General features: G+C 52.4%; 2 protein-coding genes across 4 annotated transcripts in view; one reads left to right on the top strand and one right to left on the bottom strand.

The window, feature by feature from the left end:
• FOXP3 (forkhead box P3) overlaps positions 1–13119 on the top strand; it is a 30707-nt gene extending 17588 nt beyond the window's left edge. For 2 of the 3 annotated variants that reach the window (XM_077888349.1, XM_077888350.1), the window contains exon 14: positions 134–1205. In XM_077888349.1, coding sequence (XP_077744475.1) covers positions 134–283 — 150 coding nt within the window. In that variant the 3' untranslated portion in view covers positions 284–1205. Of the gene's footprint in view, positions 1–133; positions 1206–9019 lie in introns of those variants that run through there. The other variant, XM_077888351.1, reaches the window with a different exon arrangement.
• CCDC22 (CCC complex scaffolding subunit CCDC22) lies at positions 1127–15167 on the bottom strand. The gene is made up of 17 exons (XM_077888348.1): positions 14919–15167; positions 13700–13877; positions 8078–8210; positions 7132–7238; positions 6922–6988; positions 6645–6823; positions 4905–5099; positions 4323–4385; positions 4117–4236; positions 3395–3514; positions 3192–3308; positions 2985–3086; positions 2769–2876; positions 2423–2518; positions 2121–2180; positions 1966–2040; positions 1127–1507 (listed from the first exon to the last, which is right to left on the bottom strand). Exons 1-17 carry the CDS (start codon positions 14966–14968, stop codon positions 1394–1396), a joined length of 1884 nt encoding a protein of 627 aa, XP_077744474.1. The 5' UTR covers positions 14969–15167; the 3' UTR covers positions 1127–1393.
• Positions 15168–15956: the final 789 nt, after the last annotated feature.

The following is a 15956-nucleotide window of genomic DNA, read 5'->3' on the forward strand; positions in this document are numbered from 1 at the left end:
CTCAGGAGTGGGAGGGCATTTAGGCATGTAGGGAAGGGGCAGGGGGCCAGCTTTTGGTGGGTACTGCTGACCTCAGAGGATGACTGCCTGCCTGCTTCCCCTGCCCCCGGCCTGGCTGGCCTGCCTTCCACAGAATGCCATCCGCCACAATCTGAGCCTGCACAAGTGCTTCGTGCGGGTGGAGAGTGAGAAGGGGGCCGTGTGGACCGTGGACGAATTCGAGTTCCGCAAGAAGAGAAGCCAAAGGCCTAGCAGGAGTTCCAACCCCACACCTGGCCCCTAAACTCAAAGCAAAGGAAAGGAGGAAGGAAGGACAGGGGCCGAACGGGGGGTGGTGGTGGGATGGAAGTGGCCAGGGGCAGGGACTACGGGCCCTGGATATGCCTACAGGGACCACAAAGTGAGGTGTACAGGGACCCTGATCCTCAGCTGACCACCCTCTTTAGGTCAAATGCTCTGCACCCAGGCTGCTCAGAGGGGCCCCGGCCCCAGCTCCCATCCCAGCTTCCTGCAACACACTCCTTAGCCAAACTGAGCCTTCACAAACAACCACACATCCAGCCTGCCTCAGTCATTCTCACAGATGACCCCGGGGCTGGAAAAGACACATGCACGGTCACAATCCAGTCCCTTAGATGCAGTACAAACACCAGAACACAAAGAGCCTGCCTCCGTACACTCAGACAACCTCAGACCTGCAATCACGCAGACGATCGCACCCTAGCACAGCCTTGTCAGCCCCCGTACCCCAAAGCACCCACCCACAGCCATCCCCAGGCCCACAGGTGCAGTGTCACAGGAGATGTGCCCAGGGACCTGCACTGAAGCAGCCTTGGTACCTTCAGGATCTCAGGTCCCAAAGAGCCACACAAACAAACACATCCCAGCTGTGCACATTCTCACACAGCTCCCAAAACATCAGCTTGGTCACATGGCCCACCAGAATATACCTGTGCATCTCATGGGCATGCACATGCACTTGGCACCCCAGTGGGTCTCCTGCGTCCCACATGGGCTTTCACAGCCATACACACTGAATCACCAAACATACCCCATGTCTCACCTGCCACCCACCCTACCTCCCTTGTCCTGAACCCTGTGTCCCCATCCATGCCTCTGCTTAGACTGCAGACAGAGCCCTTCATTTATTTGGGATCCAAGGTCTTAACCCCGGTACCCTCTCCAATAAACTGCAGCTGAGTTTCCATGCTCTAGATGATCACCCTAGATAAGGGTGGGGGTCAGGTGGGCAGGGGTCTGGGGCCAAGGCCGTAGCAGGAGGAGCTGCGCAGCCACCAGAGGGAATGGCTAGGGCAAGCCCTTGGCTATCGCCCCCAACATCTCAACTCCCCGCTGGAGGCCAGGCTGGGAGCAGACAGGTGCTGGGGGCTCCTCAGGCATCCCGGACCCGCCCGAGGAGGCCAGCATTCTCCTGGCGGAGGGCTCGGTAGTCCTCGCGGATCTTCTCCAGATTGCTGAGCGTCTTCTTCCCCATCTCCATCTCAATCTAAGGCAACGTGAATCACATGTCTTTAGTGTGAGGTGAGGGGGGCCTTACCCTGCTCCCACCTCCCCTCTCCATTAAGGCTGCTGAAGGCCCTCCCGTGCCCCTCCCCCACCTCCTCCCGCAACAGCCTGCTGTGTCCCACCACCATTGGGCCTTTGCGTGTGTCATCTATTTGCCTAAAGCATCATTTGCTACATGGCAGGATGAGCCGACACATACTCAAGCTGAGGCCTCTGCCGATGGCCCCAGGAGGCAGGCAAGAGAGCCTTTGGGATGGGAGCCAGGGCTCAGAGCAGGCTGCTAGCCAGTGACAGTTTACACACACACACACAGCTACTAAGGGGTAAGGCCAAGAGTCCAGCCGTGGGCTGTGTCTGCTCCCACAGCCTCTCTTGGTGTGAACCAGGGGTGCTGTCCACTGGCCTGCCTTGGTTTTATCTCCTACCCACGGGCCTCACCTGTTCCTCAAGATCTCGAACTTCCCGCATGATTGTGCCTGTATCCTCGATGGTCTGGATGAGCTGGCTGCAGTTCTATGGATGGCAGGAGCAGAAGGCTTGCACCCCCACCATGCCCCACCCCGGCCAGCCCCCCTGGACACTACTCCACTCACCTCATGCAAGGCAGCTAGATACTTGTATGCCTTCCGAACGGCATCATCCTTCTTGGCATCCTGATCAGACAGAAGGGATCAGTGGGCTTCCCCCACGTTTCCAACACATACCACCTCCAGGACCCCACAAGGCCACCCTCTCCCACTCCCCTAATCATCCTCTGTGGCACACAGCCAGGCTGGAGCAGCAGCATACCTACAGGGCTCACACAGGGCTTGGGCCCAAGCCAACCTGTAAGCAGACAGACAGGCAGCAGCCCAGCCCCACCCCACCCCTCCACCCAGCCCAGCCTGACCCATACCTTGAACACGAGCTCATCAGTTACAGCAAATGTCCGATCCAGCTTCCCAGACAGGGAGTTGATTTCCTTCTGAAGCTCTTTTGTATCTGATAAAATCTGGCAGAGTACAGGGTGGCCATGAGCCCATGTTTGGCACAGGCTGGCCAGCCGGCTGCAGGCATTTGTGTGCATGTGCTCACACCCAGATGTCACTGCGCCACTGCATCAGGTGTGGCTGGAGCAGACGGGATAGGAGTGTTCTATGTTGGGGTGTGGCTAGATAGCTCTGCCTTTCAGAGAATGTGAAGTCCCCGTGTGGCCATGCTACATGCATCTGCCCCAACCTTCCACAGCTGCAATGATGTACCTTAGTGATCTCTTCCTTCTGCTTCCGGATGTTGCCCACAATCTCCAGGATGCGCTGGGTATAGGCCAGCCGGGACACATCTCTTGGCAGGGTCTCCAGCTCTGACACCTAGACGGAACATAGCAGACACTCCCCTGGGACCTACACCCCACCCACTCCACTGAGACCCACTCCTCACCCACTCCAGGCTACCCAGGGCCCCCGCACCAGCCTTACCAGCTGCTTATAGACCTCTTCCTTCCTACGGGCCTCTTCGGCAGCTGCTCGAACACTCTGGTGCAGCTCCTGGATCTCTGCCAGCCGTCGAGAAGATTCCAGCTACCAGGACCCCATGGGTAGAGGGATAGTGAGCAGAGCACAAGGATGAGCCCCTAGGGAGGGACTGAACCTGCCCCACCCACAGCCCAGGACCTCACAACCTACCTCTCTGCAATCCTGGAGCTTTCGGAGGTGGCGGTACTCAGCCAGAAGAGGGACCCGGTGCTTTTCCCACTGACCCGCCAAGTGGATGACCCGCTGGGCACTACTCTCTACCACAAGCTGGGGATGGCAGTAGGGGATGTGTGTCACACCGGATGGACTCTTCCAACTCCAGCCCTCCCACCTAACCACGGTGCCAACCCCACCTGCAGCTTGGCGAGGTTGGCAGTCCCGTCGGGAAGCAGCTCCACTGCCCGGCTCTTCAAGCGCAGGGCCTGCTCACGCTCTGCTGTGCTGAGCTCACTCTGCCGACACTCCGTCTCCACCTGGCACCCCATGAGCCCCCCACTCCCGTCAGCGGAGGAGCTCAGCCACACAACCAAAGCCCTCTAAAGCCCTCTAGCCCCCACTGAGCCTGGAAAGCCCTAGCCTAGCCTGAGCCCCCACAGATGACAACATACCCCTCTACCCTCTGTCGGCCCCTTGACCCCTCCTGATAGTGACGGAAACCTGTAAGCAGTGACAGACATCCACAGGCCCCTCTGATCCCTCTGATCCCTCTACCTCCACAAAATGACACCCCCCACCCCAGAAGCCCTGACCCGGCCCTCAAGCCCCTGCCCATACAGATACATCATACTGACACAGATGCTCACACCCCTCCTGATTCTCATAGACACCCACATAGCCTGACCGATGCCCACGGGTGCCCCTGACCCCCACAGGTCTGAACCCACTCACTCTACATCCCCCTCTCACTTCCACTTATTCTCCTAAACCCATGAGAGCCCACGGGTCCCCAGGGTTGCCTCTGAACCCTCCTGACATCGGCAGACCTCTACAAGGTCTTCTCAGGCTCTGCAAGGCCCTCTAGGCCCCACTGTGACCCAACCCCAGGTGGGCAGCCCCTCTCCTCCCCACCTCCCACCTGCATGAGGCTGATTCCCAGGGTCTTCATGTTGGCTTCAACCTCTTCAATGTTGCGGTTCACTCCCTCCAGCTGTTCCCGAAGAGACTCCAGCTCCTGCTCCTGAGCTGCCCTTGTGTCCTGAGAGGCACAGGCCAGTTGGGGTCGGGGTGTCAGGCCCATGAGACAGGTGAAGGCCCAGAGCCTCCCCCCACTGCTCCACTTACTTGTTCAGGCTGCTGGGAGGTGACTGGCATATCAGACACCTGAGCTGCCTGGACCTCGGGCTCCTGCGGGAATGAGAAGGGAGTATCCTGGCTGTCGGAGAAGGCCCTGCCCTGCCCTGCCCCACCCCACCCAGCCTCAGCACCCAAGTGCCCTTCCAGCACCGTCCTCACATCCACTCAACCGCTGACAGCTGTCAGACTGGGTTTATGAGGACCCGGGCACTCTCTGAAACCTCAGGCTAGACATATTTGCTCATAAAGAAACCTCCCTGATCCTGGCACAGCTCCTGCCCACGGGGAGGATGAGGGCCCCTCTAGATCAAGGAGAGAAGCTAAGTCCAGAGGAAACTGTCTAAGGGAAGCTAGGGTTCGCACACCCTTATGTGGCTCCCACCCCTCCACCCTTGCTCCACCGAAGCCCCTGAGAAGCCAGGGACACCCCCCACCCACCAGCTCACAAAGGGCATGCCCAGTGGGAACACAGGAACCTGTGTGGATCAAGTGTGTTGTCTATACAGAAAGCAACCCTGCAAGCCTGCCTTGGCCCTGTCAGCACACCCAGGTCCATTCAGACCCACTCACTGGATGGAAGGTGAACTTCTCTGAGTGTGTGAAGCGGGAGCCCTTGGAGGCACCCATCCTGGCTGCAGCACCCCAGGCCTGCAGCAGCTCTCCCAGGTCTCGGGCCTGTGGCGGAGCCCCCAGTCGGCCCCAGGCCTGGTGGAGATGCTCGGCCAAGTGCTTCTGCAGCCGCTGCCGCTGAGCCCGTGTATCTTCCTGGAAACAGAAGGCAGGGCAAACGGGAAGGTGTAGAGGCCTGCTAGGCACCTGAGGCCCTGCCTCCTCCAGGGAGCTGCCTGACAAAGTGCCACCACATGGTCACACCCACCCTTCAACCCCTCCCACCAAGGGGCCCAGTCCCCCTCTCCTGACCCACCGGTCTGGGAGCTCCCCAAGGACAGGGTCCCCTCCTCACAGCCATGCTTCTCTCCACCCACTCGCTCCCCACACTGGAGGTGGCTGAGGCAAGGGAGAGAAGCAGCAATCAGCAACCCCCCAAATCAGAGGGCCACACTGAAAGGCTACATGGGGATGGAACAGAAATGGAGAGTCAGAGGTGCTGGGCAAAGGAGTAATGGAAGCAGAGTTAAATCAAGATGGGGGATGGGAAACGGAGTTTCGAGACAACTAGGGAAATATGACTATGAACTCAGTGACAGTATTAAGAGATCACTGCTAATGGTACTAGGTATGAAAATGACCCACGGGTTACCTTAAAAAGTCAATACCCTTCTGAGTTAAGAGATGTCTGTCTCAGTATTTAGAGCTGAAGTGTCATGCATATTGGGACCTGCTTCAAAATAATACTGAGAAACACTTAGGGGAGAACAGATGAAGAAAGACTGGTGACCTGCTCATAGTTGAAGGTGGATAATGGACACACAGGATTCACTGGAACATTCTATTTCTGTGTTTGAAAATTTCTACAAGCTTAAAAAAAGACAGGCGGAGTAAAGATGGAACAAATGGCAGTGGGGGAAGCTGGGGCAGAAAGAAGAGACAGGGGGCAGCCCAGGTGGCTCAGCAGTTTAGCACCGCCTTCACCCCAGGGTGTGATCCTGGAGACCCGGGATCGAGTCCCACGTTGGGCTCCCTGCATGGAGCCTGCTTCTCCCTCTGCCTGTGTCTCTGCCTCTCTTTCTCTCTGTGTGTCTCATGAATAAATAAATAAAATCTTTCAAAAAAAAAAAAAGAAAGAAAGAAAGAAAGAAGAGACAGTGACAGAGGTGAACAAATAGGACAGGGAAACACCCAGCAGAGGAATGAGGAGACAGAGGGGCAGGAAGGAGGGGCAGCACAGCCAAAGGACAAGAAAGATAATGACCAGAAGAGACAGTGCAGGGACCCGGGGACAGAAAAAATAAGCATCGGTGACAGTGGCAGAGACAGAGAAAGAATGAGAGGCTCTGGGGTGGGAAGAAGGCAACAGAAACAGGGAAGAAGTATGCAAATCCTGAGCACGCTGGTTGCTAAGAACCTGCCTTTGGTTCAGTGCTAGCCTGAGGGGAGGGTACTATCACCTCCCAAGTCTCAGGCAGGGAAACTGAGGCTCTGGAGGGAGTGCGGGATAGTGACTTGTCGGAAGTCCACAGTCTTTCTAACTCCAGGGTTCTCTCAGGGAAGAGCCAGGTGAAGGAGGCAGAGAGGAGACGATGAGGGAGAAAGTGAGGGCAGGGGGAACAGAGAACCAAGGGAAGCTGAAACAGGGGCATTTCTGTAAGCAAGGGCCTTGGCAGCAGAGAGCCAAGCATTGGGCGGTACCTGGGTGGGATGGCGGGGTGCCCGTTGGACCCAGTCCTCATCCCCGGGGCGGTCCCGGCCCCTGTGTTGGCAGAGCTGGATGGCATGACATTCGAGGAGTGAGGCCACCCTCCCAGCAGGCTGGGGCACCTGGGTGGGGGCTGGAAGCAGCAGAGGACTTGCCTGGAACTCCCGGGGCTCTAGAGGCAGGAACAGAGTCAGCTGGCTGGGGAGGGGGCGGTGGTTCGGGCCTACTTCTCCCCCTGCTCCCGGCCTTCCCGCACAGCCTCACCCGTACCTCCTCTGGAACTCAACTCAGGCATGACCAGCCTGGTGGTGTGGAAAGGCTTCTGGGAGGCTGAGCCCTGGTGGGAGAGCAGAATCAGAGCCTCCCTGATGAACTGTGGCAGGGGGAGGGGAGGGCACTGGAGGTGGGAGGGAGGCTAAAAACCCGAGCATGGGGCCAAGGTGGGGCCAAGCAACATCGATGTGAGCTAGGGGGTCCCACCTGGAGGTGCTGCAGCTTGGGAGTGCGAAGGAGGGGTGGGACCCAGGGCAGGGCCATCTGGTCCCGGATCTGGCTGCCAATGGCCCGGAGAAGGATAGCTGAGTCACCTATAGGGGATGGGGAAGGAGTGTCAACCAGGTGACAGTGCCACAATTCCCAAAATGCATACCCTGGGAAAGCAGCCATGGCTCCCTGACCCCTACCCCCCAGAGATGCATCTCTATCTAGCTATCCTTCTCACACCCGGCCAGTCAACAAACACTTGCTGAGCACCTACTATGTGCCAGTCACTGTTCTAGACTCTCAGAATACTTTGGTGAGCAGACTGATAACTTGCCCTGCCCCCACGTTGCCAGCATGCTGGTAAAGGAGAACATGATTAAAGTCAAAAGTACAATACAGAAAAACTGTCAGGTGATGATCCAAGAGGAGGGTAAAGACTATTGAGAGGAGCATGTAATTTTAAACAAGGCGGTCTCAGTAAGGCCTCCCAGAGGTGACATGTGAATAGAATCTGTAAAAAGTAAGAAGGTGGACCAAGAACATATCTAGGGGAAGAATAATCTGGCAAATACAAAGGCCCTGAGGCTGGAGCAAACCTGGAATGTCTGAGAAGCACCAAGAAGGCTAGTGTGGTTGGAGTGGGGAGGGGGAGGGGGAGCGAGGAGGAAGTAAGGCAGAGAAGCCCCTCCCAGCACCCAGCACCCAACACCAACTCCCCCCACCACCTGAGGCAGCCCAAGCCCAGGCCCCCTTCCGCCTGCCCTGCCCTGCCCCCCTCCCCTAGATCCAATCCTCCCCTCCCACCCAGGTCTCCCAAAGATACATCCCTGACCCCAGCCCTGGTCAACGTTTTTACCACCTCCACCTCCCCCAGCCCCTATAACACCCAGGAATGCCGTGCTCTCCTTCACCCCACACCCACCGTACCCTGGGCAGACCATACCTGCAGGCTGATCTGCATCCTCAGAGGCATCAGAGGGCAGACGCTCAGCCAAGAAGAGAAGCAGGTCCCGGAGATCAGGCTCACTGGGGTAGAGGAAGTTCTGATAGCCAAGCTCCAGGGGATAGCCCAGGTCCTGGGGGTTGGGGGGTAGCCTCTATCAGGCAGGCAGAACCCTCCTGTCCTGGGAGCTCTGGGCCTAGACCACAAATGCTCCCACTCTCTTGCCAACCACCACCCTCTCAACTCCACCTTGGCTCCGCAAGGACTCCAGGCCTCTGAGGGGAGCCACAGAGTGATTATAGTCAATGCTACAGAGAGCAAGAAATAAGACTAAGGCTCCAGCCTTTCTAACTATGACCCTAAATCCAGAGGCCATAAAGGAGGAGTATTTCTGAACCCATGGAAAGAAACAGAAATGTTCAAGAATACAATTACCAAAACCATAAGAGTGATGACAAGCTAGAAAAAAAATATTTGGAGTTCCCATCACAGGCAGAGAGTAAATCTACTTCATATTTGAAGAGCATCTAAAAATCAAACAAGTGGGGCGCCTGGGTGGCTCAGTGGTTGAGCATCTGCCTTTGGCTCAGGTCATGATCCCAGGATTGAGTCCTGCATTGAGCTCCCCGCGGGGAGTCTGCTTCTCCCTCTGTCTATGTCTCTGCCTCTCTGTGTCTCTCATGAATGAGTAAATAAAATCTTTAAAATAACAATAAATAAAATTAAAATAAAAATCAAACAAGCAAAAGAGACCAGCAATGCAAGAAAAAAGTAGGCAAAAGATAGGAGCAGGCAGTTCACAGAAAAAGAAATGAAAATGGCCCTTAAACCTAGGCAAATATGTCCAACCTGGCTTATGAGACAGACACAAATTGAAAGCACACCAAGAGATCTCACACAAACGTCACTGACCCAGGACAACCTGACGTCTGTCCCATTCAGGTGCATGCTGGGAGGGAGATACCATCGCTTGGGCAGTGCCGCTGCCCCAAACCTGAATCTGATCATCAGAAAACACTGTGACCAACTCAAAGCATAGGCTGTGCCAGGCGACAACCAGCCAAGACTCTTAGAAAACATTTGTCATCACAAAGGAAACAAAGAAACAAAAACGAAGGAGGACTGTTGGATACAAAAGATTAAAGAGGTAACAGTGAAATCAAATGTGTGATCCTTGATTAGATGCTACAGTTCAAAAAAAAAGCAATAGAGGATATTTTTTGAAAAACCGGGGAAATTCCACCATGCACTAGATATTAGACACTATTATTCTAATATATAGTATCGATTGTTAACATACATATTAAATTTCATGGGTGTGATCACGATATCGTGCTTATGCTGGCAAAAGTCCTGCTACTTAGGACAGGCATGCTGAAAATTATATGTATGAAGTATCATGCTGTCTGCCACTTTCAAATGGTTTGGCAAAAAAGTGTGTGTGCATGCATTTATATACAGAGAAAAGAATGGAGCAAAATCTTAACAGAAAGCTGGGGAGAAAAACTATACTGAGCTATCATTCCTCACCTACTGCAGGGGGCACAGATCAGTGGGCCAGGCTGTGGGGAAACAGGTGCTCTCTCCCACACTGCCGTTGGGAAGGCAGAAATGAAACAAAGCCCAGTGAGGGCAATTGGGCAAAGTCCGACAAAACAATATATGCTTTTACCCTTCCACCTAGCAATTCTACCTTGAGGAGCTGTCAAACCATCCCTCTAACAATTCAAGAGGACAGACACACACAAGATTATTCATTACAGCATTATTTGCAAAATCCTAAGTGTCCAAGCACAGGATATCATATGCACGTACTGCAGTACATATGTACAATGGACATTTAATACATTTAATGCAGCTGTTACGAGGGATTAAAAAAGGTAAGAAAGAGAGAAATAAAACAAACACAGGAATGGGTAGCAAGTCTCTATTTTCCGCATTTTGTAGACTTCCCATAAAGCAAAATTACCAACTACCAAAGTGCTACAATGTCCGAATTATCCTCAAAAGGCTACAGGTTCATTGCCCTCTCTTCCTCTTCCTCCGCGTGACATGCTTTACTAATTTACAACAGAGCATGGGTTCCTTATAGAGCCTTTTCTCAACAGAACAGCCAAAGTAATGAAAAAGTTGCTAAAGAATAAATATAAAGGGGCAGAGACCTGGGAAAGGAAAGGCTCTGAAAACAAACTTCATGCGGTTCACAGATGACCTCAAGTCGACCCTTCTGAGAGTCGGAAGAGGGCCTTTCTCCCCAGCTCCAAACCAGGAAGCAGATTTTTGGTTTTGCTCTTCCCTTTCCAGGCTCTGCAGAGTATGCAGACGTGCTCTCTGGAGCAGAACAACCAGGAAACAGCAGAGTACGAAATGCCATGAAGAGGAAGGATACAATGTCCAATCATATGACATACAATGCTCTAAGTGGATCTATTTTTGATATAAGGGTTTTAGACTATTTCAAAGAAATATGTTCTTGACTTGCTTCATGGTTTATATGTATCCTATACAGATATTAGGTTAGGTGGAGGGGACCTTTAGTATATGTCATGAACCGTTGGTTATGGCCAGAAACTGGGCAAAATCTAATAGAAAGAAAAAAAGGAAAAAAGAAAAAAGAAAGGAGGAAATAAGTATATTCAGATTTGCTTATATCTGCATTAAAAGAAAAAAAAACCTGGAAAGAAACACAGGAAACCAATGAAAGTCATCCCCTTCAGCAGACAGGCAGGGTAACAGGTGAACGGTTTGGTGCGTGAGACTCTGCCAGTATCATGCTCCTTCCATCACACCTGGGAGCTCTCTCTTACCCTTTCAGTAGTTAGCCACCTTTTACCAAATTAACAATTTTTTATATTTAGATGTCCCCGTTCCAACTATTGCTGGAGTTTCAGGCTCCAGACTGGACCCAGACTAATAAAATGACCTCCTCAAAACAATTTTTTTAAGAAGAGACTTATGGGCTTTGGTGTAAAAAGATCAGGATTGAAATCCAGCCTGTACTAACTTACTGGCTAAGGCCTTGAACTGGTTATTTCACCACCCGAAGCTCAGCTTCCTAGCTATAAAATGGGGCTGATAGGACTTTTTCTATGTGCCTGTTTTCAGAGCTCAAAGGCCCCATCAGCGTTCTGCGTGGGGACTAAGAAGCAGGTCCAGAAAGAAAGCCTTTTTCTTCTATTCAGAGTTGCTGTCGCTCTGGGGCTGCATGGACACTGAGAGCAGATTTTCTGGATTCAAATCCAAGCTCTGCCTCTTACCAGCTGTGTGACCTCAGGCAAATCACTAAACTTCTCTGTGCTTTACTTTTCCTCATCTGAAGTAAAGGGATACCCATGGTACCTACTTCAGAAAGTGGCCACGAGAATGAAGCAAGTTTATACCACCATACCCAGCACAGGGTGGGGGGAATCCACTCAGCAAAACTCATTATTATCTGTGTGTGTATGTGTGTGTGTGCCCACGCGTCTATTAGGTCACAACATAAGAGGTATTTATTTCAGACGGTCACCGTCAAAAGAGTGTGAAAACCACTGGCTTTCGAGCTACTTTACTTTGGGTTTTTTCTGACACCTGCAATCAAAGAACTGTGACTGATACAGAAACTCAATCCAGAAGTCAGGTGTGTGAAGTGACAGACACCAAAATATGGAGGTGGCTGAGTGGCAGAAAGTGGTGGCAGGCAGGCGGCCAACAGAAGGCAGTGGTGCCAAGCCTGAGTGGGCTACAGGGGCAGCACCTGGTTGGATTATGAGAGACCCTTTCTGCCTGCTGATGTGTACATGAGGGTTCTGGGGCCAATCGCAGGCACGCTTTGGCCATGCTCTTTGCCCCACATTAAAGAGAACCAGTGAGTCAACACCAAAGCCACTGGGAGGCAGCTCTGAGAGAAGAGAGAAACAGGGAGCTGGGGGACACCAGACCCCCAGCCCCTTCTCAACATCTCTCACTGTGTGCACTCTCCTTGTCAAAGGGGACAGAACCTCTTGCTCAGGAAGTGCCATCCTCAAGAAAACAGCTCCAGGCCAGGGGACAGGCCTGGCTCCCGAGGCCACCCCAAGAGAGCCCCGGAGAGAAGAATCTAAGAACCCCTGAGATTCAGCCAAACCTGAGAGCTAAAGGATGGGCAGAGCTCCGCAGCCTGCTGTTAAGAGACAGAAACTGCACAAGCAAGATTCGAATTCAAGAAACCTGACCGCCCTGTCCCCAGGGGCTAAATGGAAACATTCACTGCAGTGACTCTACTGTCCTTCTACCGTCATGTCCTAGGTCCACTGGCCAGGTTCACACACTCAATATGTAGCCAGAGGTTGCTGGAAGGCAAGCAGCCAGATTGGGCCTCCCTAATAGTGATACCACTTTTGCAAAGCATATTATAGCCAGCTGTTTTCTATATTAACTAATTCTTACTCCTCATAGCAAACCTATGTGGTAGGTACAACTCTTATACCCATTTTACACATGACAAAACAGGCTCAAAGAGGTTAAGAGACTGACCCAATGTGACAGAGCTAGCAAGCCAAGAGAAATGACATTACTCAGAGCCCCTGGACATAGTAACTGGAATACTGCTCTGTACTGAGGGAGGCATGAGTGCTTCATCACAAGGCACTTTACCCATGAGAGAGACAGTTTGGGAATTATACTCAGCAGAGGCAAGATGTGTGTGGCTGCCACAGGGGGAACCCAGCAGAGATACAGTTTTATATAACCAGCTTCTCTTCCTTTGAGTAACCCTCTGGCCCCCAACTCCCAAACTATCCTGAAGGAGGAGTCAATCACAGAGTCCTATAGGGATGATTATGTGATCCAGGCTGAGCCAGTCAGAGTACACAGTGATTAATTTAGGAGTGAACATGCGACCCAAGCCAAGCCTTTTTCTGGAACTAATAAATGGATATGGGATCCCTGGGTGGCGCAGCGATTTAGCGCCTGCCTTTGGCCCGGGGCGTGATCCTGGAGACCCGGGATCAAATCCCACGTCGGGCTCCCGGTGCATGGAGCCTGCTTCTCCCTCTGCCTGTGTCTCTGCCTCTCTCTCTCTCTGTGTCTCTCATGAATAAATAAATAAAATCTTTAAAAAAAATAAATGGATACCATGGAAGTGGGGGGGGATTCTTGGTGCTAAGCGTAAAATGTGGGAGCCAAGGGCAAACTGGATCAACTCATATAATGCTCCTATCAACTCTATTTTTTTTTTAAATTTTATTTATTTATGATAGTCACAGAGAGAGAGAGAGAGGCGCAGAGACAGGCAGAGGGAGAAGCAGGCTCCATGCACCGGGAGCCCGATGTGGGATTCGATCCCGGGTCTCCAGGATCGCGCCCTGGGCCAAAGGCAGGCGCCAAACCGCTGCGCCACCCAGGGATCCCTCAACTCTATTTTTATCATCTCGGTTTCACAAATAAGGAAACTGAGGCCCAGAAGGGTTAGGGTCACATTGTTAGCAAGTGGTGTAGTGAGGGTCTGAGCTACTCAGGCATAGAGTTAGCATCCTTAACCACTAATAAATGCTAAGCCACAAGAGGAGGTGGCAGAGAGGACAGGCAAGGGTTTCGAAGGAGCTTGGTGACTTTGTGAAGGAGGAAGGAAGAGGCTGTACATATTGGGAGGAGGGCACTCACCATGCAAGCCTGAGCCAGGCTCATGGCCAGGCGGAACCGGGCAGACATGGCCAGAGGCAGCAGGGGGCTGAGGCCAGAGCCCACGGCAGGGTTGATCACACGCAGGCAGCGGACCACAGCTTCTACGACCAACTCAGTGGTGAAGGCTCGCAGGGACTGCACATCTGGAGGAACTGCCCTGAAAAATAAAAGGGCAGGTCCGAAGCAGCCAGGAAACTGGGATCAGGCTGGACCATGCTGCCTTCTGGACACCTTAGTATCGGGGTGGGAGTGAACGGAGGGGATGGCCACAGTTCAGACAGGTCCTGGGTGTTGGTGACTGGGACTTCCATTTGGAAAACTAAGAACCAGAGAAGTCCTTGGGTCCTAATGGTGGATAGAAGGGATCTGAATTCAAAAATCATCTCAAATTGCCATATGCTTAAAAGTCTCTCATTTCTAGGGTCTAGGAAGGGCAAGGGACCCAGATGGCATGCTCTCTGTGTTTCTGGATCCCCAGGTATCATGTTCCTCACATGTCAGGGGCCCCTAGGTATTGAGCTGCTAGGGTTTTGAGACTAGATATTGCGAGGCTCGGGTTTTCAGGAGTTCTGAATGTCAGGGTCCCTAGATGTCAAGATCTTCAGATTTCAAGACCTTCTAGTTTCAAGCAATCCAGAAATCAGGCTCCCTAGATGTTGACATCCTGGGTTTTTAGAGCCCTTGAATGCAGAAGTCCTGTGTGTCACGGTCACTAAGTGTTGAGGTCGCCAGATTTTAGGGTCCAGGAATTTTAAAAGCCCAGGTGTTGGAAAACAGGATTTGAAGGTTCCCAAGTATCCAGTCCCAGGGTTTTGAGTGCCAGGGTCCTGGGTGTTTAAATTCCTTGGTTCTCGAAATACAGGTGGCTTAGATTTTCTAAATACCAGGGGCCCAGGGGATTGATGTCAAGAACCACATATTTCAGGATCCTGGGTGCTGAGGATCCAAGGTTTTAAACCTTGGAGATGTCTGGGTCTTGGAATCTGGGATTTACCAAGTGTTGAGGTCAAAGGGTTTGGGAGGTCCTTGATGTCAGAGAGCATTTGTGTGGGTGGGTGGGTGGGGGGTGTCTTAGGGTTCTGGAAGTTGGAGCCCTAGATGTCAAGGTCTGGGGTTTTAAGGTTCCCGGGTGACTGGGTCCAGAGTTTTGGAGTCCCGGATGTGGGCATTCCGGGGTGGGCGGGGGCTGTGTCCTTACGTGCCGGCCTGGCGCAGGGAATGGATGAGAATTCGGTCCGCCTCCTCCATGGTGGAGCCGTGTTCGAGTCTGGAGACAGGTCCAGGGCCGGGTCCGAGGAAGAGAGAAGCAGCTGTTGAAACCCCGATCCGCACTCGCGGTCCAAAGAGTGTCACGGCTGCGCAAGGAAAGCCGGGAAGTGTAGTTCGGTGAGCGAGTGTGGCGCGAGCCGGATGCCTGGCGTCCTGGTGCGAAGGTGCGTGTACAGGCTTAAGCGTGCAGTGGCTGTTGGGAGTTGTAGTTCTTCCGCTTGCAGTCCAGTGGGTTCTTCCGAGGGGGCATAGAAATATATTTTGAGCGTGCACGCGAGCGTGTGTGTGTGTGTGTGTGTGTGTGTGTGTGCGTGCGCGCGCATTGGTAGAAAAGGGACCGGCCAGAGAGCGGCTTCCTGACTCGTTCATTTAAGGCGGCATTCATTTTGCATTCATCTTCCGTAATATAAGGGCAAGGGCTTTAGCATAAAGCGGCTTCGGTTGCGTCTCAGCCTTTTAGCTAAAGTCTTTAGCTCAACTAGTTAAAGGTGCAACCGTGGGCAGGTTACATAACTTCCCTGCGTCTTAGTTTCCTCATCTGTAAAATGGAACTATGAATATACCTGCTGCGAGGATTAAAACAATTTGTGTAAAACCTTGTTACCATATACCGGACACATAGTACAGTAGGAAAGCACTATGTAAATTGTAGTCACTAGTATTCATGCATTCCATAAATGTTTTCTTTTAATGTTACACATCTGTGTACACTCCAAAGAATAATTACACAGGGCATTCAATTGACCACCATCTCATTAAAAAGACTACCCTGTCTCCACTGCTTAGTAGTGCCATGTTTATCATAAATAAATCATGTGTACATATATGTGGGGCTCATTTTCTGAACTCTTTTCTGTTCTTAATTACTGTAGCTTTACAACGCGCCTTGATATCTGATCTGGAATACCTTCCCATCTTGTTTTTTTAAGGATTTTGGCTTTTCTAGGTCCTTTGTATATCAATATAC

Source organism: Canis aureus, chromosome X, assembly GCF_053574225.1.
Source record: "Canis aureus isolate CA01 chromosome X, VMU_Caureus_v.1.0, whole genome shotgun sequence".
Classification (NCBI taxonomy): Eukaryota; Metazoa; Chordata; class Mammalia; order Carnivora; family Canidae; genus Canis; species Canis aureus.

Excerpts from the sequence above, each read along its gene's own strand:
- CCDC22 (XM_077888348.1), bottom strand. The coding sequence starts at position 14,968 with ATGGAGGAGGCGGACCGAATTCTCATCCATTCCCTGCGCCAGGCCGGC. Across the intron at positions 3,515-4,116 it reads TGGGAATCAGCCTCATGCAG|GTGGAGACGGAGTGTCGGCA; the intron begins GTGGGAGGTGGG and ends ATGGGGTGCCAG. Across the intron at positions 3,087-3,191 it reads AGCTCCAGGATTGCAGAGAG|CTGGAATCTTCTCGACGGCT; the intron begins GTAGGTTGTGAG and ends GGGTCCTGGTAG.